The sequence below is a fragment of the Micropterus dolomieu genome, linkage group LG07 (genome assembly GCF_021292245.1).
Source record: "Micropterus dolomieu isolate WLL.071019.BEF.003 ecotype Adirondacks linkage group LG07, ASM2129224v1, whole genome shotgun sequence".
Taxonomy (NCBI): domain Eukaryota; kingdom Metazoa; phylum Chordata; class Actinopteri; order Centrarchiformes; family Centrarchidae; genus Micropterus; species Micropterus dolomieu.
The window spans coordinates 7,081,964-7,105,777 of record NC_060156.1 but is presented as its reverse complement, the minus strand read 5'-3'; the positions used below and the strand labels follow the sequence as shown (position 1 = coordinate 7,105,777).

General features: G+C 40.0%; 1 protein-coding gene and 1 long non-coding RNA gene across 3 annotated transcripts; both read left to right on the top strand.

Annotated features, from left to right (window-relative positions):
• Positions 1 to 83: 83 nt before the first annotated feature.
• gtf2e1 (general transcription factor IIE, polypeptide 1, alpha) lies at positions 84 to 10,147 on the top strand. Of its 2 annotated transcripts, none has more exons than XM_046053426.1 (6): positions 84 to 306; positions 1,122 to 1,414; positions 1,805 to 1,962; positions 6,192 to 6,387; positions 6,680 to 6,912; positions 8,095 to 10,147. In XM_046053426.1, the coding sequence occupies exons 2-6, from the start codon at positions 1,125 to 1,127 to the stop codon at positions 8,547 to 8,549; spliced, it is 1,332 nt and encodes a 443-aa protein (XP_045909382.1). In that variant the 5' UTR covers positions 84 to 306; positions 1,122 to 1,124; the 3' UTR covers positions 8,550 to 10,147. The 2 variants fall into 2 exon arrangements, with proteins under 2 accessions (XP_045909382.1, XP_045909381.1); XM_046053425.1 differs by having other exon boundaries at positions 1,119 to 1,414.
• Positions 10,148 to 20,874: 10,727 nt separating this feature from the next.
• Positions 20,875 to 23,141, top strand: LOC123974395. Its single transcript, XR_006825843.1, has 2 exons — positions 20,875 to 21,968; positions 22,413 to 23,141. It is a non-coding gene; the product is annotated as an uncharacterized LOC123974395 (long non-coding RNA).
• The last annotated feature ends 673 nt before the right edge of the window (positions 23,142 to 23,814 follow it).

Genomic DNA, 23,814 nt, shown 5'->3' with positions numbered 1-23,814 from the left:
AATCTACATCAATCAAGCTTTCTTTGCTTCTATTGGCTGTTGAACGCAAATTTTAAACCTCAGCCATTGGAATTCAAGAAGACCTTCGTAGCCGTTGTGGTTTTATTTCCGGGGTTGTCTCCTCAAAATAAGTCATGAAGCATGCTAGCTAGCTAACCTAGCAGCTAAAACATTCAGAAGTGCGAATGTGTAACGTTACAGTGAGTTTTAGCTGTGTTTGTTAGAGGCAGCGTCAGCGTACTCTGAAATGACTTAACTTGAGGAAACGGTGGTTTTAGCGTGTTGCTGGAACATAAAGAGTATCAGGTAAGGTTTGCGTTAACTGGCTAGTGGTTGTCAGCAAACTGAAGTGTAACGTTAGGTTTAGTGAACGTAAGGTAACAACGCAAGCAAGAAGCAAAAGATAACGAGGTTAACCGATATAACAGTTTATAGCTAACCGTTATCCTCAGGAGTTAAAGCCAATTTGTCTCTGTTTTTTGTCTTTGTTCGAGTTGGCTAACGTTAAGCTAAGTCAGGTTGCCACCATCCAACTGCCAGTTTAGCTAACAGTGTAGTCAGGTCAGGCAGTATTAACCACCACTTTGTATATGTTAGCACAGAGGAACAAGACGTGTTAATTTAAAGGTTGTCCACCACTTAAGAAGAGATATTACGTTTGAGCAAACTCTCCTAAGGGACTTGGGGAGATTATTCAAAATATTATCTCCCTTCATATGTTCCCCAAGTTTATTTGTGCTGCTCATCTTTTAAGTCCCCTTAGATTTACCTAATCTCCCTCCCAAGCTTTGAGTGGTTATGGTTCCCTAGCTACTCATGCTTAATGAAGTCTCTGTTCTCCTAAAGACCCATTAAGATACAATCTCTTCTTCAAGGGTACAATGGCCAAGAAAGGTAGCAGGACAGCAAGTCTGACAATACAGACATAAAACAACACAATCCAAACATCTACCATTTCACCTATACATCCATGCAACAGCAATAGCCCACTATTACAACCAGTACATTAAGACGTCTTCATGCGGATAAAATACACCAATGAAATGCCTGCTCATTTAAAAACATTTACATTCATCTTCAAAAACATCAGTGAAAAGAAATCTCCCCTCTCTCCACAGCAGAAGATGATAGAACCAGAGCTACTCACTGAGGTGCCTGCAGCACTGAAGCGACTAGCCAAGCAGGTTGTAAGGGGTTTCTACGGAGTGGAACATGCCTTGGCCCTGGATGTGCTGATCCGCAACCCATGTGTACGTGAGGAGGACATGCTGGAGCTGCTCAAGTTTGACCGTAAACAGCTGCGCTCGGTACTCAACACCCTGAAGGCAGACAAGTTTGTCAAATGCCGCATGAGAGTGGAGACGGCTCCCGATGGCAAGACAACGCGGCATAACTACTACTTCATCAATTACAGGTGGATAATTTTCTTTTTGCATTTAACAGTGCAGATAATTGACACAGTAACACACAATAACCTCCTCTCCTTATTAATGAGTAGACTTCTGATGTTGGAGGAATAAGAGGTGGATGACACCAGGCCCTCAGTTGTCATTGTCTCATATCAGCAATGTTTGGTTGAACTAAGCCCACAACACTTGTCTGCCAAGATGTTTACTAGCACTTTAAGTACAAAAACAAAAGAAACTACACTTTAAATGACATGTAAGTGATAGTTAGTAGATGCCACACACACTTCATTTAGAAAAGAAATCAAGTATTTTTTCTTTTGTTATCCACATCAAAACGATTTATCGACCCATGTCAATGTTTCATACTATAAAGCTTTACCAACCTGATTTTTCAGGGTACTGGTCAATGTGGTCAAGTATAAATTGGATCACATGCGGCGGCGCATCGAGACAGATGAGCGAGACTCCACCAACCGTGCCTCCTTCCGGTGCCCCTGCTGCTCCTCCACCTTCACTGACCTCGAGGCAAACCAGCTGTTTGATCCCATGACAGGTAAACATTATCATCAGTATGGTCAACACCTTTCACTATAAAGTTGTAAGGTGCAGACACACTTCAGTGTCAGTGCTGCCTGGCAAGGTGGCTGTCTGAAAAAAGGCGATGACAACTCTCTTACAAAGGTTACAGTCAAATAATCGCACTACTGTTGTGCAGTTGTCAGTTTTACTGAAGTATAATACTTGAGTTTGGTAAAAATCGGGGGGGACGGTGCTTCAGACCTAATGGCTTTGTGGTCCTGGTGATAAAGTCCAAAATCCAGATTGTGGCTTCTTGTAACCAGCCTATGTAAAACTGAGTATCGAAACTGTCTGTAAAACTGCCTCATTAGTTAGAATTAACTCCATTCTGGTCTAAATTGGGGATTTCCCTTATTTGTCTAAACTTTTGTAAGTAAGAAGTGGAAAAAGAGTCAAAATCAGTTTAGAATTGAACACTTGGTGATTTAAGTTATTTTTGGAAATGATGTACAACTGTTGAGTTTCTGTTGTCTTAGGAACATTTGAGTGCTTCCATTTAACCTGGGCTGAAAATTGTACTTGAAATCACTTGCTATCACAACAAAAGAAGTAATTTACTTTAAAATCCGATTCTTACCTTGCCTCAATATGAGCTGGCAGATGTCCAAAACTTCTTCTAAATGGCTGTCACTTCACTCACTTATCACTAGGAGTTATCCATTATGTTGTGTTTGATATATGAAGAACAGAAGCGACCAGTTGATTAATATAACCAATGGATGAGCAACTCACTTGAGTCATTAGTGCTTACTCACTTGATTTAGAACCGGGTAGGCCCCTTGAAATCTGTACGGTTGCTGTTTAATCATTTGCAACTTTTAGCAGGTAGATACATACGGTATTCATGTTAACATATAACAATTAAATTCTTTGTCTGTTCTTCCCAGTTTGTTAGAATGAGGTACCATGCTTGCATCATAAGATCTCTCTTAACTTTCACTAAATATTGATTATTTACATTATTTGCCACACACAGATTCACTGATGGGTTTGCTTTGGTCAGGTCCTGGAGTCCACCTGTACTTAACTGCAGCAAGGTGAAAAGTTAAACCACTGGAGGTCAACAAAGACAAGGTTTTCAGGGGGTGTTAAGTTAGTCTTTAAATGCAGTTGCTGCAGAAGCTGAAATAAATGTGGTTGAAATACTTTCAACTTTATGCTGAATGTCAGCTGAATCAATCACTGCTTTAGCTACAAAGAAACATGTTACTGTAAATTTTGGACCAAAACGAGTATTTCTGTGATAACGTAATATACTACGGCCAGTGTGTTGAAGCTTTGGGGTGTTTTTTTTGTTCTGTTTTGCAGTGGAAGAGTATAAACATTTCACACTATGTTCCAGCTTTATAAAACTGAAGTGCCCAGCATCCTAAATTGCCATCACAATGTCCTGTGGAGACCAGTTGTGGAGGAAAGCTGCTATCTACGCATACTTAAAGTAGAAGGCTATAATACTTAGATCTTACTGGTTATTCTACAATAAAAACACAAAAGAATGTGGGTATTAACACATTTTCAGGGATGAGTCGTAAAAAAACTAATTTGAGGAAAGAAAGTGCACAATAGCTCCACATCGGATACATACATTTTAATAGCCAGTGTAAAAGAATTGTAGGAAAAAGTTCCCTTTCCCAGTTACCTGGTACTGTTTTGGGACAGTCAGCGTCTTATGGTGACGCATTTATGATCATGTTGCCAAATTCCTCTGCACTTCGTCTACGTCTCTTATTTCAACATATCAACACATCAACTGGTATCGAATATTGCTGTGGAGGCAGTAACTCTGCACCCTGACAGGGGCTGACAAAAAGAATACCTGGAACTCACACTGTGTTGTTCTGATGGACTGGTTGCTTCTTCAGGGCCAGCAACACTCAGTTTGACCTCACAGGAATGGGAAATGACATTACTAGTCTTCCAGCTCATTCTGACCCACAAAGGAGAGCCGAAAACCTTCCGGCTCAGAATTTTCACACTTTGCTGTGTGATTGTGTCCTCCCCTCTTAGGGCGTTCTGACACATATAGTTTGTTTGCTCTGGTCCAAGTTAGTTGGTAAATTTGGAGCGATTCCCTCTGGTTCGTTGTTGTTTTTTTTTAAAAAATGTTTTTAAATCCATCGAACCAAAATGTATTCTTACAAATCATGCCATGGATGGATATACACACACACACACGTAAAAACAAAACTCTAATATATTTCTCTCTCTCTTACACACACACACACACAAAGCAGACATGGGGTCTGTGCTAACGCTGGAACAGTTCCCATTATTGAAACTGAAATCAGCCAGAGAAGCAGATGGTCGAACATGCCCTTCACTCACTGGTAGGAAGCAAGATGTGTGTGTGTTTCCCAAAGCCCTCTGAAATGCAATGTTTATAAAATTATCCCCAGAAAAAGACCATTGCACTGGAATAAACTATAATTTCTGGCTACATTTGGGAAGACGGTCTGCAGTTTCCTTAACATCAAGGCATCGGCTGCGGTCTAATGGAACAGAAAGTGCAGTTTCTCTAATCTACACTAATACATTTATTTGGAGACTGCTTTTCAGTAGTCTACCAGACTGTGAGCTTATACTGTACATCGTAGCATCACCTGTCTCTTCAGTTGAAAATGGTACTAAAAACTAAAATGTTGTGTTGAAATTATTGTAAATATTGTTGGGGCGAGTAGTAATCACCTGACCAGCAGACATCTTGTATGTACAGAGATTTGACAGTCTTTTACAATTTCATCTTAATACGTATTCCTTGATTTGTAGTACACTTCTTAGCTAGATGCTGAATGGATTGTGGAACTGAGGTATCACAGGATTTGTTACAAATCCACAATGTCAATCATAAAATAGAACATTTATGGTATAAAAGCCCCAAATCACAGCAAAAAGTGTAGTGGTTTATTATTTTTTCATACCATGTGTGATATGCAGTACGTCTGAAAATCATATACACAGTGAGAAAGCACTCATGAAATATCAATTTATTTCAGGGGTTGTGCATGTATGTTAATTGACAAAGTAAAGCTGCAGCAGGCTTCACTTGCCTCAGTTAAGGTCAGTGTTCATTACTCCACTATAAGAAAGAGACTGGGCAAAAATAGCCTGCATGGCAAGTTCCAAGCCGAAAACCACTGCTGAGCAAAAAGAACATAAAGGCTCGTCTCAGTTTTGCCAGAAAACATCTTAATGATCCCCAAGACTTTTGGGAAGATACTCTTTGGAAGGTGTGTGTCCCATTACATGTGGCGTAAAAGCAACACAGCATTTCAGAAAAAGAACATCATCAACAGTAAAATATGGTGGTGGTAGTGTGATGGTCTGGGGCTGTTTTGCTGCTTCAGGACCTGGAAGACTTGTTGTGGTAAATGGAACCATGAATTCTGCTGTCTACCAAAAAAATCCTGAAGGAGAATGTCCGGCCATCTGTTTGTGACTTCAAGCTGAAGCGCACTTGGGTTCTGCAGCAGGACACTGATCCAACACACACCAGCAAGTCCACCTCTGAATGGCTTAAGACTTTGGAGTGGCCTAGTCAAAGTCCTGACCTGAATCCAGTCGAGATGTTGTGGCATGACCTTAAAAAGGGTTTAAGGCTTGAAACCCTCCAATGTGGCTGAATAACAACAAAAGACGAGTGGGCCAAAATTCCTCCACAGTGCTGTAAAAGACTCACTGCCAGTTATCGCAAACGCTTGATTGAGGTTGTTGCTGCTAAGGGGTGCCCAACCAGTTAGTAGGTTTAGGGGACAATCACTTTTTCACACAGGGCCATGTAGGTTAGCATTTTTTTCCCTTAATGAAAACCTTCATTTAAAAACTGCATTTTGTATTTACTTGTGTTATCTTTGTCTAATATTACAATTTGTTTGATGTTCTAAAACATTTCAGTGTGACAAACTGTCAAAAAAAAAAAAGACATCAGGAAGGGGCAACCACTTTTTCACACCACTTGTACATCATTCTTAACGGTCTATGGAAAAACATGCCCACACACTTTGTAAACTACAGCACATTTCCAACTATGCTCATTTCTGCAAGTGGTTTTTGCATAAAGTTAGTTTATAGCCATATACTACAAGCAATGCAGGCATGCCCCAAGTTTGTGGTTGCACGGTATCTCGGTATCACGGTATGCTCCAGCAAGGTAAGTTACCTGAACATCCTATCTTGTTTTAAACAGAGATCTTTCCCAACCCACAGGTACATTTCGCTGCACCTTCTGCCAAACAGAAGTAGAAGAGGATGAGTCCATCTGTCCTGATGCCAGGACACAGGTGGCACGCTTCAATGAGCAGATCGAACCCATCTACGCACTGCTACGTGAGACCGAAGATGTTAACTTGTCCCATGACCTGCTGGAGCCTGAGCCTACTGAGATCCCTGCCCTCAAACAGAGGTCGGTTTCTGGCAAACCTTACAGAAATACACCACTTAGTCCCCTCAGTCAGCATCACGTCAGTCCTGCAGTCCTACAGTCACACCCTGGAGCAGTTTCACTGTTTAACAACAATAATGGCCTCAGTGACATTGAATCTACCTCATAACTGTTTATGTCACAGTGGAATTCTATACTATTAAGCCACAGCGATGATTCACAAGTTTAGTTTGAACACATTACACCCAATTGTTTCTTGTTTACACATATTAATAAGATAATTGTTTGGACATGTACTTAATCTTTCCTCTAGCCGTGAACGTGCTGCAGCATCCGGACTAAACTCAGGCCAACACCGGGAGGCCTGGTCTAACAAAGGCTCATCCTACGCTGACCTGTACACCCAGAATGTGGTTATCAGCATGGAGGAGCAGGACGCCCAGCAGAAGCAGGCCAGTGAGGGCAAGGAAGTTAAAGAGAGGCCCGTCTGGTTGACCCAGAGTACTGTGCAGGGTGCTTACAGCGAGCCTGACATCCTCCAGAACAGTAAGTGGAGTTTTCTTGCAAGTCACCCACCGCTAACCAGTGAATATCCCGCTTTTACACTATTCTGATGGCAAAAGGTTTTGGACATCAGGCACATTTTTGACAATCTAAGTTTGAGAGTTTTAGAATGAAGAAATGTATAATTTTGCATACATGACCCATTTGGCTACTATAGTGTTTCTGTTCTCTTTCATTGTAGGAAAAGAAAAATCAACTTCCAGAATTCATTATGTACGTCTAGATGCAAATGTCCTTCATATATTAAATAACGACTTGTCCTTAATGAAACACTGGATTAATGCTGAACCGCTGAACCCGAAGTAATGCCACATCCGTGCAGTTGTTTTTCCATTTCAAGCTTATACTCTGCCATATTCACGGAATCTCCCACTCCATGAGTCGGAAGACATTCAATTCTACATTAATATTCCTCCCACTCTTAGACACTGTTTTCACTGTCATTAATCATAAATGCTATTTCCCGTCCTTGATGAGGCTGGCTGAACGTTTTGAAATAGTGAGATAAAAGTCAGAATGGACAGAGACGAGGCCAATCCAGATCCACTCTTTTGACTTATCTCCTATAACTTTGAATCCCTGTTCTCTGTGGAGTCAGAACAGGGTATTACAGGCTAAACACGGTCATCTCCCTCTGTCCAAGTGCTCCTTCACCAAGCTGTCTAATGCTGACATTGTTTCTCCACCCAAGGGCATGCAGCAATCAGGCCTGGCCAGACTCCCATTGAACCATAATTGCTTAATTGAAATAATCAGAGGCTTCATTAGTGCATGACTGAGCAAGGATTGCTCATTAATAAAATCCATTCCTGTGGAAATTGCATGAATTATGCCTTCCAAAAGTCCTGCCTCTGAGGTGTGTCTCTGTACGTCTGTCTGTAACGATCTTGTTGCCCTTTGGGGCCTGAAAACAGACATGACATGCGAAGGTGACTTGGTTTAAATAGTTAAAATTTTGTCCAGAAACTGACCTGCAATAAGTAATGCGTGATGAAGCTGTGAGACAAGAGCCTAGATGGACCCACTGCATCAGATGTCTTTTTAAAAAAAGGGTTCAAAATGTTCTAAAACAACCTAAACCTAAGTTCCAGAGGATGTTACAAGATACAATGGTTTCAGAAGTGGATATATTTCTAATCTTAAGTAATTGTTTTAATTCCACAGGTGGAGATGTTGTACCTGGAGCCCAGGATGGAGCTGCTGGGCATGGAATTGGTCAGGTAGATGAAAACGAGGAAGTGATGCGTGCCTTGCTCATCCATGAGAAGAGGGGCGTGGCAGGGGCAGGAGCAGGTGGAGCGAGCACTGCTACAAAGGGGCTCGTCTCCGCCACAGCTAATGCCAGCGACTCAGAGAGCGACACCAGCGAATCAGATGATGACTCTCCCTCAGGTCCTGCCCCCGCCGCAGCTGCTCAGAATCGGGCCAACGACGAGGAGGAAGAGGACGACGATGAGTTTGAGGAGGTGGGGGATGAGCCGATGGTGACGGTGGGAGGCCGGTCTTTCTCATACCGAGAGGTCAGCCAGAGGCCGGAGCTGGTGGAGCAGATGACTGCACAGGAGAAGGAGGCCTACATTGAAATGGGACGAAACCTCTTCCAGGACATGTACTTCTGAACACACACACTTTTATAAATATGTTACACACATAATGAAACACGTTGATGAATTGGCTTTGAGTTCCCGAATGTATACTTTACTGCAGTCTCACACTATCGCTGGTGATATCTGAGGAAATGTTTACGTGCTGCTCAAGAAGTATTTACAGTCAGCTTCAGGCTCTTGCAGAGCCAACGACATGCTTCGACAGTGTTGCCTAAGTGATCACACCTTTTAGTATTCTGTCCTAAGTATTTTTAATTCTCAGTCACCAAACCAGAAGGTAGCTGGCCAGCTGCAGTTTGTGCCAATTAGTGTTTTTGTTAGTCTGTTTTATTTTCATTTCAGCTATAAGTTTAACATACTGTCTGCATCATGTATCTGAAGGAACAGACAAGCTTCAGTTATAATCAATGCACATCAGTTGAAGTCCGCCCCCCCCCCCCACACACACACACACACACACACAAGTCATTTTTTATTGGGCCGTGAGCTCTGCCAAAAGACATAGGCAGAGCAATAATGTGGCTGACTGTACGCAGTGTGACACTGAAGCTGCCGACGTGCTGTTTTCCAAATATTTTCAGTTTTTCTGAAAAGAAATCAGACTGGATTTAAAAGCTCATCTCAGGCAAATGTTGAATACAAGAGGATATGGTTGAATTGTTTTGGTTTACAATTAAAAAAAAAATTGTTATTCTGAACTATCTGTAATAAAAAGATACTGCAGTACAGCAATATGCATGGACTAATGATAATGTGTACATAGTGATGAATGAAAGCATCGTGTACTAGCAATTTACCCTGACAAGCAGTTCAGAATATAGAAGTAAGGGGGCACTGTGACATTTGTCTTGTGGACAAAACGGAGTCTATTGTGGGTGCTCTAAATTATACCCCCAAAACTATGGGTTACTATGTTGTTTATGTGTCTGCATCCTACAACACGGACCTTAGATCTCTTCAACTGTTGGCTAGAGAGACAGGGCTCTAACCATTTTAAATGATTAATATTAAACAATATAAGCAGCAACAGATAATGAGACTTGATTGAAATATGTTTCACCGACAGTTAAACCATGATGAAACAAGGTGTGTACATCATTTGCAGTTCAGTGTTTTTTATTTTATTTTTATTCTTTTGCATTAATCTTCGCTTCACAAAAATACATTTAATTTTAAACATCCGCGACACATCTGTTTGCTTTAATTCTCTACACAGCATAATGCCTCCTAATGTGTCAAAAGGCCCATGGTCCCGCCACTTTTCTCCTCCTAATGCACAAGTTAAACTAATGTGATGCTCTCATTACAGCCTGGCATCAAATATACTTGTGTTCAGTACTGCGAGAGACTGGGTTATTGTGGTTATTTTTTTGTGTTCCAAATTATTAACACCTTTTCTTATAGAACATTAAATAAGAACAATATTACAATATTTGTCATATTTTATCATTATAAAATACATTTCTAATAAATGTGAAATATGTGATAAATATATCCCTTGTTTGAGCGGGACCTACTGCTGTCAGTGACATTCACCAGCTGCAGCTACAGGATTTGATTTCCCATTTAAAAATGTGATATGTTTAACCGATAAAAGATTTCATACAGTATCTGTGGATTGGAGTGGATTAATTTAAAAAGACAATGTATTAAGATTTTTTTTTTAATCTATCATATGCAACAAATTACATACATACTACACATTGCTGCTGATGCATATCTAAATCCTCTTTAGGATCTAGTCAGTGTGTTCATACCATTCCACTCCATGGAAATATCTTCCCAGTTAGACCTTTCCTGTCTGGTTGGGTCGTATCCACGTGACAGGTATTTATTGAGGCAGTCCCTACTGGGCAAACACACTCCCAGTACTCAAATGTGCTGTGTTCCAGCAGGATATAGGGTATTTCTTTATGTGGCTGTTCAAATAATGACTGCTGCGGTGTAACCACAGTAACCCACGGCACTGGGTCACCTACTCGTAATGGAGGCAAATTCCCATCAAAGTCTGAATATTAACGCAGACCTGGCATTTACAGAAAAGAGGCCTTTTCAAATAAAATGCTAAATGTTACACCTGTCATGGTACTGGCAGCTGTGAATATTTACCAGATTAGAAAAAGTCATTGTGACAATTTCACATGAATCCTTGTAACTATTTATTTTATTTCTTTTACTGTAGCTTGACATTGACATTCTTTATACTCACATATGCACTGGCGCTGGGGCGTCAGGGAATGAGACCGGTTACGATATGTCATTTCAGACCTCAGCTTTTACCATAGATAAGATCAATGCCTAGATCTTGATCCTGTAACTGAACAGTATGCCTATGTAGATTGGAAACTTCATGTTAAAAGTATCCTTTTTTAGATGTTCAGTAGATGATGATAATGAAAGCTAAAGCCTTCTAATAATTTCAGTAACCATATTAATACTGCTGGACATTTATTTAAATGAAAAATTTCTGCATTACCTTAATATAAAGGCAACGAACAGAGCCTGCCCTTTCCTTTGTTTAACTATCCTATTCTGTATGTGTGCAGTATTGAACCTCAGTAGATCAGGTTAGCGCCATGCACTGCTGTCTACCACAGTGTCTTTCTTGTAAAACCAAAGGGGGTGCTAAAATCAGAAATTTTAAAATTGTATGCATTCAGAGTATCTTCACATTGCTTACAGTTGTTCTGGGGATATTTTTTTATGACAGGCTGGGACATTTGTCCTGTGTGTTGTCAATTTGCATTATGCTATATTCATCAGTCTTTTTGATAATGTAAAGAGTTAAAAAGAAATCTTTGGAAATAGGAAGTAACAAAATGGCATACAAATCTGTTAAAAAGTCATTTGGACAGTTAATTTTGGGACTGTAGTATAGTTCATTGCTAAAATAAATGTGTTTACAAATAGATGGGGGGGGCAATAACAACAGCATTTAATCTAATATCTGTAATTTTGAAAGGTGTCCCAAATACCAAATCATTGAGAATTAACATCCAACTACTCTACTAAACTTTTTAGCCTCTTTTAGCGCTTGTGTTGGTTTTACAATTACTATGTGGTCTCACACGTATGCTACCTATCCAGGACCAAAAAGGCAGACAGGCTGATTTAAGTGGCTGATATATGTTCATATATTTATCTCAGGAGTTGGTAAAGATCAGAATAGAGCAACAAACAAGTGAATATTGTAATCATTAACACTTGTCAGGAGGCCTGAAACACGATTCCAAATGAATGCTAATGTTGCCTGATGTCTTTTGTGTAGTGTAATGTGTAAGTAGACAAGTGCTCTTGAGGCCAACGATGAATTAAAAGCAGATTTAAGGAGATGGGTATTAACACCTTCTGGTTGGTACACTTGACTGAAAAAGTGTGGTATACTTCAAATACATTGTTCATACATGTGACCACAGAACATCCCGTTCATCTTGCTGGAGGATAGCACTGTTAATAAGTACACCAGATCCTGTGTAACGGCTAAGAGAAAAAAAACTCTACTGGGTGTATTATTTGCAGGTGAAAATGTCGTGCTAAGCAGAGGAGCTTGGTGAGGTCTGACACCTCTGGGGCAGCCCTACAAGCACATACATCCCTTTAAAGTTAGAGGATGGACACCTGTAGGGCATAGCCTCAAAGGTCAGGATGAAAACAGGACCTGGCCTCATTAAAACATCCCCCACCCTTCAGGACGGCTCAATTAAAAACCTAACCTCACACTGTGCCATTGATCTGCCAAGGCAAGCCTGAGAGTGGGGATATGGGACTGGGTTATGGGAGGGTGAACACGACTCAGTAGGGAATCCACAAAGCTGTAAAAAATAATGGCACCTTGAAGATCAGGTGTGGCGTAGTGAGAGGTGGCCGTCAGGAGTTTAAACACTTGAGTTTGAGCATATTTCCGATCTGCTCTCTTCCGAGTTTGTCTTCATTATTATGTTTTTTCCTCAGCATTTGTTTGTTGAAGAGAGAGAATAATTAAACAGAGAGGGAATTAAGGTAGACATCCAGGGAGGGAGCGGAATTTCACTGGGACCGGATTTGGAAAGGTGTGGTGTATAGCTGGGTTTTTTGTGCATGTGCGTGAGAGAGTATGTGTGGGTGAGGACTCACAGAGACAGGTTGTAATGACTGATGCTTCACGAGGTTTGCCTCAGAGATTAAATAAGGATTGATTGCTTGGAGATGTCTCTGTCACTCTTCATCTGATGCAACCCGAAGATTAACGACTTAATGATCGACCCTGTTTGTGTGTCTGTTATTCAGCCTGCCATTCTCTTTCATCGCCGCCTTTGAAATCTGCAAGCTCTTAAGAAGCTAAGGCTATTTAATCCATCCACCTATCCATCCATTCATCTATATGTATGTTGGGATGTGGGGGCGAAGAAATTTTAAGACAGTTGCAGTGAGTAGTTTTTACCTGCAAGTTGAAATTTCTGTTCAACACTCGATTTCTTAGATACCATTTACATTTACATTTACAGAGATACCACTTCGTTAAGACTTACAGCACTATTACAGCTGGAAAGTGCAGCAGCCACAAAGTCTACATGGCTGAACAGCGATGCTAACATGCAGATATTTAGCAGGTTTAATGTTTACCGTGGTCACTGTTTTAATTTAGCGTGTTAGCATTCATTCATTCAACATTTACTAATTAGCGCTAAGTTCAGCTGAGGCGGTTGGGAATGTTTTTGTTTTTGCAGGCATTTGGTCGTAAACCAAAGTATTGGAGAAATACATTTTTATGACACGATGAAGTCACTAGAGGACAAGTGAATTAAGGGATTGCCAAAATGATTGCTATTCATCCTCAGGGGGACTTTAATGTCTGTACCAAACCTCATGGCACACCATCCAAGAGCCGTTGAGGCATCTCGACATCCGGTTTGAGTCCAGCCAGGGACCTTTGTTGCATGTGGTTCCCTTTCCGTCTCCTTTCACTTCTTCTCATCTCTCTACTGTAAGAATCTCTCATAAAGGTATAAAAATGGCAAAACCAACAACAAAGAAAGAAAATTAAATCTGACCACCTTGTTATCCCTAGACGCTTTCTGCTTGCATGTACAGTATGTATGCAACAGAGGAGACAGTGATATGTACATTCTGCCAAACAATTGACCACAAAAAAACATGACATCCACAGCTGCCTTTTTAGGGAAATAAAAATGATGACATAGAAATTGCTTGTGAAGTCCTCTCAAAGCGTCAGGCTTTTCCATATTTCAGTTTTTTTTGTCAATCTTGCCATAGAAAAACAAAACTAATGAACACAGGCATAGATTGTTGTGGGCACTGAAAGTGAGGCTGGAAATGTGTGGTTGTTGGCCATGCTGAGCTCCTACCGCAGCAAGCATGACAAACATCTGTCCTTATTTAGAAGCTGTTAACCTTTGGTGGAAGCGTTTCACATCCATTTTGACAAGAACAACCATTATTCAGCTTAATTATTCATGAGAGTCACCACACTCAACCTCACCAGCCAAGGACAGTGATGCATCTATGGAGGTCTGTCTATTTTGGCCTGAGATACAGTGTGGGCCTCTTTACACCTGTTAATAACATCCATCAAGTGTCACCCAAAGTGACACTTATGGAAGCTGTTTTATTTTCTCTGTTTGTAGCGAATATGAGGATGAATTTGCAAGCTGATTCTTTTTTTTCACTTATTATAATAATTCACTGTCTTTTACCACTCAAATTATGCTGGCGTGTATAAATTAGCTTAACACAAGAAAACATTTGTTCCCACCACATGTGAAGCTCATCTGACATACAAACATTTTTACCCAATGGCAAATGATTGTTGTCCATTAAACAGTATTTTAAAGGCGCTTTGTTTCCTGTTAGCTGTCTTTGCAAAATGCTGGAGGCTTTCAGTAGGTGAAACAAAGTGTAGAAATACAGCACATTGCTAAATAAAACACACTAACAACAACAAACAAGTTGTCAACAGCACAACGGATTCAAATACTGAATGCATCAAGCAAAGTGACCCCTGAGAATTGATTTAAGTGGACTACTGACAGAACAACCAGAATCACGACCTTTAATCATTCCTTTGTCCTTTGGGAACTGAAACTATCACATATCCACTCTAATGTCTGATTAAGCTTTTGAGTGATTTTCACTCCCGCTCTGCAATAAAAAAAAAATTTTAGTGTTTAGAAGGAAATTTTGTTAAAGGCTATATGGGGTTCATTAACTTTAAAAAGGCTGTGCTAGACAGTGTCTACAGATGTTAGTGTACAGAGAAGTAAAAAGCGCATCTTGTTTCCCTACCAGAAAATCTTTTATTTCAGTGCATCTGTTGGCCATTTGTATCATGACCAGACGCCCCCATTAAATGAGGACAGTTTCAATTTACAAACATTAGCCCCAGTGTCCCAGCAGGGACAGTCTTTGTCCTGATAATCAGACTGAATTTATGTATTGTTTTGAAAATTGTTACCAAGGCAGAATAGAGGCTTGAGCAGGACCATTAACAGGTTACATTAGTACTCTAAATGGAAACTCACTCCCTGTCTGCCCCCCTCCCTCTCATCAGTGTAGAGGACAAACAGATAATGAATAACGTCACCTTAAAAGGAAGTTCAATGCATTTGTTTTTGTTTTCTCCAACTTGTCAAATGAACTCACACTAGAAACTTTTAAAAATTGAGTTATGTATTTTATAGTACATTACGTATTTCGGGCAGCACGGTGGATACTGATAGCGCTGTGGCCTCACAGCAAGAAGGTCGTGGATTCAAACCCCGGTTTCCCCGGCCTTTCTGTGTGGAGTTTGCATGTTCTCCCCGTGTCTGCGTAAGTTCTCAGGCTTCCTCCCACCGTCCAAAGACGTGTGGACTAGGTTGATTGGTGACGCTAAATTGTCCTTAGGTGTGAATGTGAGTGGTTGTCTATGTGTGGCCCTGCGGTGGATTGGCGACCTGTCCAGGGTGTACCCTGCCTTTCGCCCGATGGCTCCAGCCCCCTGCTACCCTGTACGCAGGATAAGGATGGTTGACGATGGATGGAGGGATTATGTATCTCCACATAAGAAATATACTACTGCTAAGTATTGCTTTTTAAATAAAAGAGAGAAAAGTATATAAATATACAATATTTTCTTCAGTATCGTTAGTGATGAGATAAAAATAAAACTTTTTTTCATGCAAAAAATTCAGATGGGACACAACATGTATGCATGTCCTATCAGTTGGTTGGCAGCATAACCAACCAAACACCAGTCAGTCCAGCACTGCAAACAGGTGGCCTGTCATCTTCTTGTAAATGATTCTGATGTACAGTATGGCTTTCTTAGTTGAACTGATACTGTATTTACAATGTCTTTGTGAATTGTGTCTACTTGTGTGTGTGCGTTTCGAGTGGTCGAAAAGACTAAGGCGCTATACAAATACGGGGCATTTACATTTACATTCTCACCATTCTGCCTAACCTGCTTGTTCAGCCAGTTGACCTGTGATCTAGCCTTTATCCTAACTGCTGGGTTGCTTCTGTTCACACCTTGCCAAACAAAAGTGTTACAAAGTCTGTGTTTCAATGACTTTGAGATGTTGTCATTTTCAGCCATCAAGGTGGAAAGCTGGGCTGAACAATATTTTCCAGTAGGACGATACCTGCAGTCTATTCCAACTGACAGAACAGCAGCGTTTCATAACATTGTTTTTGCCCTGCCAGCAGTGTGGCCCAAGGATGGTGTTGTTAGTCAGTCTGACAGGGTCATTATATCTTGTGGTGTGATTTTCCCTAAAATCTGTTGTGGATAGGGGACAGCAGGGTATTCTGTCACACTTTTGTGTCTCTCTAACATTGATTGTGACAATTTGCCCCATCGGCAGGTAAGTTGTCACACTGGATTATCGAACAATAAAAATACAACTACTTAATTGTGAATATTGATTTAATATATTAAATTTAAAATTCATACCCAAACTAAAAATAAAAACAATCACGACTAGAGAATTTGGAAAATCTGTCCTTCCATTCAAAACAAAACTGCGGACAGAGCACACATTAAGTGGCACGGCCACTTTACTTTGAACTTTAAAACTGTTCTCTGGAGATCTATGGTAATTGAATGGAATACTGCAAAAGGTTTAAAGGGGACCTATTATGCTTATATATCATGTTACAATGTCAGATGTTCATGTTAAATGTGGCCAACCTTCAAATAGGGTAAGGCGGTAAACATATTAAAAGAAATCCCTGTGAGTTTTTTCTACTCTTGGTTACTCATGATGTCATAAAGAGCCGGTTTTTCATATATGTTCATTTATGCACAGCCCCATCCTCCAGGCAACCGTTACGCTCAGTCTATCTATATGAATCACAATAAATAACCAATGTTTTATCCAAATATTGTTTTTTTTTTCTCATTTAGATGTGTCATGTTTGTTGCCATCTTGGACATCTCGGGTGCAAAAGTTGCAAGTGACGTTGTAGGTGCATACCACTCAGCGCAGGATGACACATGCTTTCATGTAAATCATGCAAAGCTACTATACAGGAGTCACAGAACTACATCATGCAGTAAAATAGGTCTCCTTTAACTTCTTAACAAAACGGATGTGTTTAAACACACTAATGCAACTATTGTGCATTTTTGTATGACAGAGTCTTATTTAGAGTTATAGTTCTGGCACATTTAAATTGCCTGGCCTGAGGTGCAAGCATCATTGGCCCATTTGTTGCATTTCACACACTTCATCCACATATTGTCTAAAATTTTGTTGAACATTTCTAACAATCTTTCTTCCTTCCTTCAAAAACACATTTCCTCATTGCAATTACAAAAAAATTATTTTAAATTATTTGTCTAATATACACTTGTTGCCTAACTAAATTAATGACTATATGAAGTAGTGTGTGTGTGTGTGTGTGTGTGTGTTTGTCTGCTAACATACTACATGCCTACAGTATGAGAACGTATTCACACACTACTTCTTACAGTGTCATGAATTCAGTCTTGTGTAGTCCAGAGATGTGCCTGCTGCTGTAAACTACACTGTATAATCTTTTTACAGTATCATTTAATACTGGCATCATAGGTAATTACACAAATTCATACTGTTTTTTGAGCATGTTTTATGTGTTTATCTTTACTGGGGCAAGTTGTCACATGTGGCGACTTGCCCCAAACTGACGTGTGTTAATGTTGGCTAAATCTCAGAGTTAGCTTAACATAGCACTTCAGCTGAAGTATCAAAAGACAAATTTTTTTTCTCTTCTAAATTGTGCTAAATTATTATTTTAACATTTGCAGAAGTTTGATTGCATAAAATGGAAAGTGCAAATGTTTTACTTTTGAAGCAAAAAAATAAGAAAGTTGTGCTCACCTCAGATTACAATTACCTTGACCACATGTGAACAGGAAGTCACACAAAGTGGCTATTTGATTTTTGAGATAGAGCCTCTAGTGTTGGAGACATGAACAGTGTGACTGAACTTACCCCGCTCTCCTGTACAAGAAATATTAAGTCTGAACATTGCTATGAGTCCATCACAATCATCAGGACAAAAATGTAAATTTGCACCCAAGGCATGCCATAACAGGCAGACCGCTACTTTCTGTGCACATTTATGCTTCCAAGGTGATTAAACCTTTCAATTTTAAAGACCCTGTGGCCTTTCTTCCAGCATCATACTCAGAACAAACTACATTATTTTTCCATTACTTGTGATACTACAAGACCACTTGACTAGTCTAACTGGGCTTTAGATTTTAATACTTGCTCACTATGAAAACATTCAGTGCCTGAGATTCAGTCACATTTGACTGAACTAAACATGAAATATCTATCTATATCTATCTTATTGCTCTGATTTCTGGACAGTGTCTGTGTAGCACAATGTGAAACAGTGATTGTGAATGTATCAGCTCCTTTTGCCACATGAACTGGGTGAACCACAACAAAGCTCAGTTCACAGTTGAAGAAAGCTGTGTGATCAAGTAATGAAGCAAATCATTTTGCATGTTGCATTTCTGGATCATGCTTAAACATCCCTACGATAAAAAGGGCATATGTCTGTCACTGTCACCTCTACAGATACATAACAATAAGAATGAGTCAGTGTCCAATCAAGGGTCCATTCAAAACAAGCCAGTTTATTCATGAGACAACAGTACAATTTTCATTGTGCATCACAAAATTATAATTAATGTGTCATTGTGTTAACCATCTCTGATATGGTGGATGTGAAGGACTAAAAGACTGAAACAGGAAATCACCAGATACCAACGGAGAAAGTGATGCGGGTCAGCTAATTAGAGGTTTGGAGGAGGATGATTGGGCAACTACTGATTCTTAATTGCATCCTGCGTGTTTTTCTTTGGCCCTCAAATGCAGTAAATGTAAGCAATTTAATACAGACTTTGGTGGAAATAAGTATCTCTTTTATTTCACTTTGTTGTTTCTTTTTCATTTTCTGGTGCCACTCTGGCTTCACACCTCCTCTTCCACCCACCTTCAGGCACTACGGAAAAAGTCCCGCGAGTCTGCGGTGTTGACGTCATCTACTCATTGTGCCAACTGTTTTCCAACAGAGGGACTTGTTTCTATGCCACCAAACAAAAGCCTTGTCTCTGTCTCCTGGCAAAGTGAAACTTTCAGGCCCCTCAGGAAACCAGCTATTCATTAGTGTGTGACTCATTCATCTCTGAAGTGTGTTCACATTAACCCAGGGTCCATTTCTGTTTGTCTCAGTCCATTTGAAAAACACAAAAACTGTAACAGAGCATAATTTGATGCGGTCTTTACCTGACTTAATGGCCCAGTGATTCACCAATCAACTCAAAACATCCAGAACTCATCTCATGATATGAATAATATTAAAATTAAGTTTAAATGTTTTATCTTGATCTCCAGGTAGTTGTTTATTTTCTCTGAATTAATATGTTTCACTCTGATCAAGAGTAGATGGATGGTCTGTGCCCTTGATTAAACTGCTCTAATGCAACACTAATTTTACTCTCTGTATCTGACAAATCAAGGCATATGTCAAATAGGCTTTTGATCGGCCTCTCTATGGCACTCATCAGAAGATTGTTATTTTTAGATAAAGTTTAAAAAGACTTGGAAATTCTCAGAGTTATCTCTGTTAATGAGACATAATTGGCAAAGTTTGTGAGATGTTTCTAAGTTTCTCTTACTATGCAAGTTTGACTTTATACTCCTCTCTGATTTTTTATCCTGCAAACGACCCTCTGTTGTAGAACATCACAAGGAAAAACCTACCACTGAGTTAGGCCTTTAAAAGCCCCTCCAAATATGTAGCCTTCACCAAAATTAAAAACACAAGTTTGGAATCGGCGCTGATTCCCAAAGTCTTTCACAAGTGCTTAATGAATGCTTTTTTTTAATAATAAAATGTATTAAATGACAATGTGATAAACAAAGAGAACAGAATGATCACTACAGTCTGTAGCTAACTTGGCTTTATAATTAGCTTCAGCATATTCGTGATCAAGACTGAGTGGTGGTCAGAAACAAGTGAATGAATGATAATGTTGCTCCATAACTTCTGGATTTGTAAAGCAACTGTATTCTAACAAGCTCACCATGTCACCTTGATGATGATATGTCTCGCGCTGTCCCCAAGTGGCCAAAAAAATCTGTTAATTAGGTTTAAATAAATCTATTAAAATTTGGGGGCGGGGGTGTTTAACTTATTTTTTAACATCATTGCAAACACATGTGGGGACTATTTTTGTCAGTATAAAAATGCTATATTTTCAATCTGTAAGTCAAACGCTTCAATTATATCTGTACCTCTAATTTATATGGACAGAAATCACAACCATCTGTTCTCAGCAGATCTCCAATAGAGGTTCATCATCACAAGCCTACGGGATTTAAATCTCTGTCACCAGCTTACATCATTGACAAAAATCCTCCAACCATGGCTGAACCCTGAATCAACCATGTAGCAGCCCCTCTATGCTGAGCCAACACTGGTTGTGCACAAGGGCCGACCTGACTGGAGACAGACTTGTTCCACCACACGTTCCACACCCCGTTTCCAATTTCAAAATAAAACTACTGGTTGATGTGAAAAGGCACTTAGTTAACGATATGAAACGTCATTCAGCACAAACTTCTAACTGTCTTAACAGTTTCTTGCCAGACTGTCTAAACAATATTAGAGTGAAATATAACTATTTATTACGGTTGATAAACGCTGACGTGCAACGATGTTTGTTTATAAATTGCAGCACTGAAAAGAAGGCGCAATGCCTTTGGTGAGAGAGCCGGGTTCAATCCCCCACTGTGACCCATCCAGCATTGTGTCCCTGAGCAAGACACTTAACCCCTAGTTGCTCCAGAGGTGTGCAACCTCTGACATGTATAGCAATTGTAAGTCGCTTTGGATCAAAGCGTCCGCTAAATGAGTAAATGTATGAAAACCATGCCGCCCGTGAACATGCGCTCATACGCATGTGCACGTGCACGAAATGAAACTCACGCATTTGGCTGAGTGGTGCAACAGTGGTGTCTTTGCATTCCAGCAATGACATTAGTGGGACCAGTCCAGACAACACAGGACGTGATTATCTGTCTTTTAGTGAAGTTCTAGTTACAACTCTATACTAATGCAAGATGGAAAGCAGAGGATTCACATTGACTATTAAAGTGTTGATTAGCAGGGCAGACTGGATCTGGATGTGCATCTTTCAAAGGGAAAGCCCCCTTAAGTCGGTTTTCCAACATGGGAAGTCGGGAAAAACTGCACTAACCCGACTTCGTGATCCAAGATGGCTGTCGGGGTATCAACAGTTAGTGAAAGCTGTAGTTTATACAGTTTATTAGCACTTCTGTGTACTGAAACACAAAGCCAGCTGCGGTCTGTTGACGTGTTGCTACAGTGTTTAATATGAGTAAATACCAGATGGTCGAGCGATGTTTTCCGACTTGTTAACTGCAACGCCGTCAACTCGGGTGTGACGTCATTCCCAGCTCCGACCTCCGACTTCTAAGGTAAATGGAAGGCAGTATTAACGTCACATAGTGATGTCATAGTATAAATAGGATTTTCTTTTTGAAAAATGATTAAAGAAAACCCGGGGAGCCAATTTGAATGGGTTTGAAGCAGCTGATAACATATTGATATTTATAATTTACAGGGGCTGATGCCAGACGTTTTTAGAAGGTCACACAGACCCAGCTGAAATACAGGCAACCTCAGCCAGTAAAAGCACAGCCAGAGGTCTACAGGCAGCATCAAATACAAGCAGCTCAGACCTTAATGGAGGATTGAGTTAGTGTGCAGAGGTCCACTCAAATCAGCAGTGGTATTTTCTGGAAGAGGTTTCCATTCAGGCTTATTACAGAGACAGACTGTTTTAAAGGAGACTTAGTAGTGAGATCACTGCATTGTCAAGTGTGACTGTACAGCAATGGCAAATTGTTTTCATGGCTCAAACGTCAGGTATGAATGGCAGAATTTTTCTTATGTGGTGAAATAGGTATGTGTGCGCATGCTCCGGCCAAAGCCCTTTCTGACACAGCAGTGCCAGTATTAATGGGCTAAGCAAGGGACGCTTGTGAGGCACATACTAGCATATTTCATTCGCTTCAATGAAAAATAAATCAAAAATTTACATTGGGAATGAGGGGGTCTAGCAATGCCCCTGAGATAAATGATGATCTGCTACAGCACTTGCTATTAGAAATGTAAATGTCTGTGATCTTAAAGGGAAACAACGATTAATTAATGAAAATGTGCTTGCTTGGCAGTGCTTGAACTTGATACTAAATGACTACATACTAGTGCATGATACACAGACACAAATGCTTTTTTCACTTGTGTTTATTATAACTGTAATCTGTTGTCTATAAACTCCATTGGGCACCCTTTGTCTTGCTATTACAGACATGTCTGAAATAGGAAAACTGAGGTTTTCCTATTTCTGGAACAGAACCCAGATGTCCTGGTTTCATGTCAGATGTCTTTATGTAAACACCTAGGCTTACTCATGAACAGGGCTGAGGAGTTGAAGTGAGCATGAGTATAATACAGGTAACTATGCTTCAAGTGACCACCGCTCCCTCTACTGTCCAGTGATATCGGTGAGTATTTTGATTTGGTGACAGCAGGGCACAATCTGCTGCCACAGCTCCACCTGCCTTCATCTCACCAGGTAATATTTTTAATTGGGTTGTAACTTAAAGTAGAAGAAATAAAAAGCATGAATTGGAATAAAAAATAGCCAGTATTCAAAAGTAACAGCCTGTATGCAGCCTGCACACATGATCATTTTCACACACTGTATTTATTATTTTCACATGACTGATGGCTTTTGAAAGTCTCCCTTTTGATTTCTTGGTTCTTCTTGGCGTCCTGCCTTGCTCTGCCCTAGAAATGTGTAAAGTACTTGACACTGTCACCTAACATTAGAGTTGTATGCTGTTAACTGATTTATGGAAGGTACATTTGAAAGGTGACAAGGTAATATGCTAGGATGGTGACACTGGATCAAGGTCACAGCTGGCTTTTGCTTCCTCACTGCGTGTTTCTCATGCTGTAGTATGTAGATGCAAAAATTCAATCTGTAATCCATGATATGCCATATTGGATGCAATAAATAGTTGTAAAACCAGACATGTAAAAGTATCTTTTTTTATAAGTAAACCAGCATTGTCATGTTCTATATCTAAAGAAAGAAAAGCTAAGGATGACATATCCCATCATAGGAAGAAGCAAAGAAAAGAGATTTATGGATGATTTTATAGCTTTTATAAATCCAGTGTCTAAATGTTCTTGGTATCAAGATTAGGTCAAGTTTCACTTCCACAAGATTGCTAAATAAGATATTGGGATTCTGGCGATGTGACTATGTGGCTTATCCCCCCAAAAAGAACACCCTATGAATTTAAACTTGTGCTATCTATGGATGTAGTTTATGATGTCCACTGTCATAAAAAGAATACCACAGAAAAGTATTAATCTTATCCTTTTTCACATTGCACTCTGCAGATAGTGCCACCCTGCAGGATTAGATTAACACAGTGGGGATGTTCGTCAGCAGACAAAGAGGAGCAGAAGAGGGACAGATCAATGGATCTTGTCCCTCCTTGCTGTCATGCTGTCTGGCTTTTATTGCCTAATGCCAAAAGTCTATGTTTGGTAAGAGTAGAGGGCAAGATGACATTTTGTGTTCTGCAGAAAATGATTTATGACACTATTTTAAAAGTCTATTTCAAATATGTGAGATAAAATTACCATATTTATTAGCATAAGCATCAACACATCAAACACTCATTGCAACATCCCT

Excerpts from the sequence above, each read along its gene's own strand:
- gtf2e1 (XM_046053426.1), top strand. The coding sequence starts at position 1,125 with ATGATAGAACCAGAGCTACTCACTGAGGTGCCTGCAGCACTGAAGCGA. Across the intron at positions 6,388-6,679 it reads ATCCCTGCCCTCAAACAGAG|CCGTGAACGTGCTGCAGCAT; the intron begins GTCGGTTTCTGG and ends TCTTTCCTCTAG. Across the intron at positions 6,913-8,094 it reads GCCTGACATCCTCCAGAACA|GTGGAGATGTTGTACCTGGA; the intron begins GTAAGTGGAGTT and ends TTAATTCCACAG.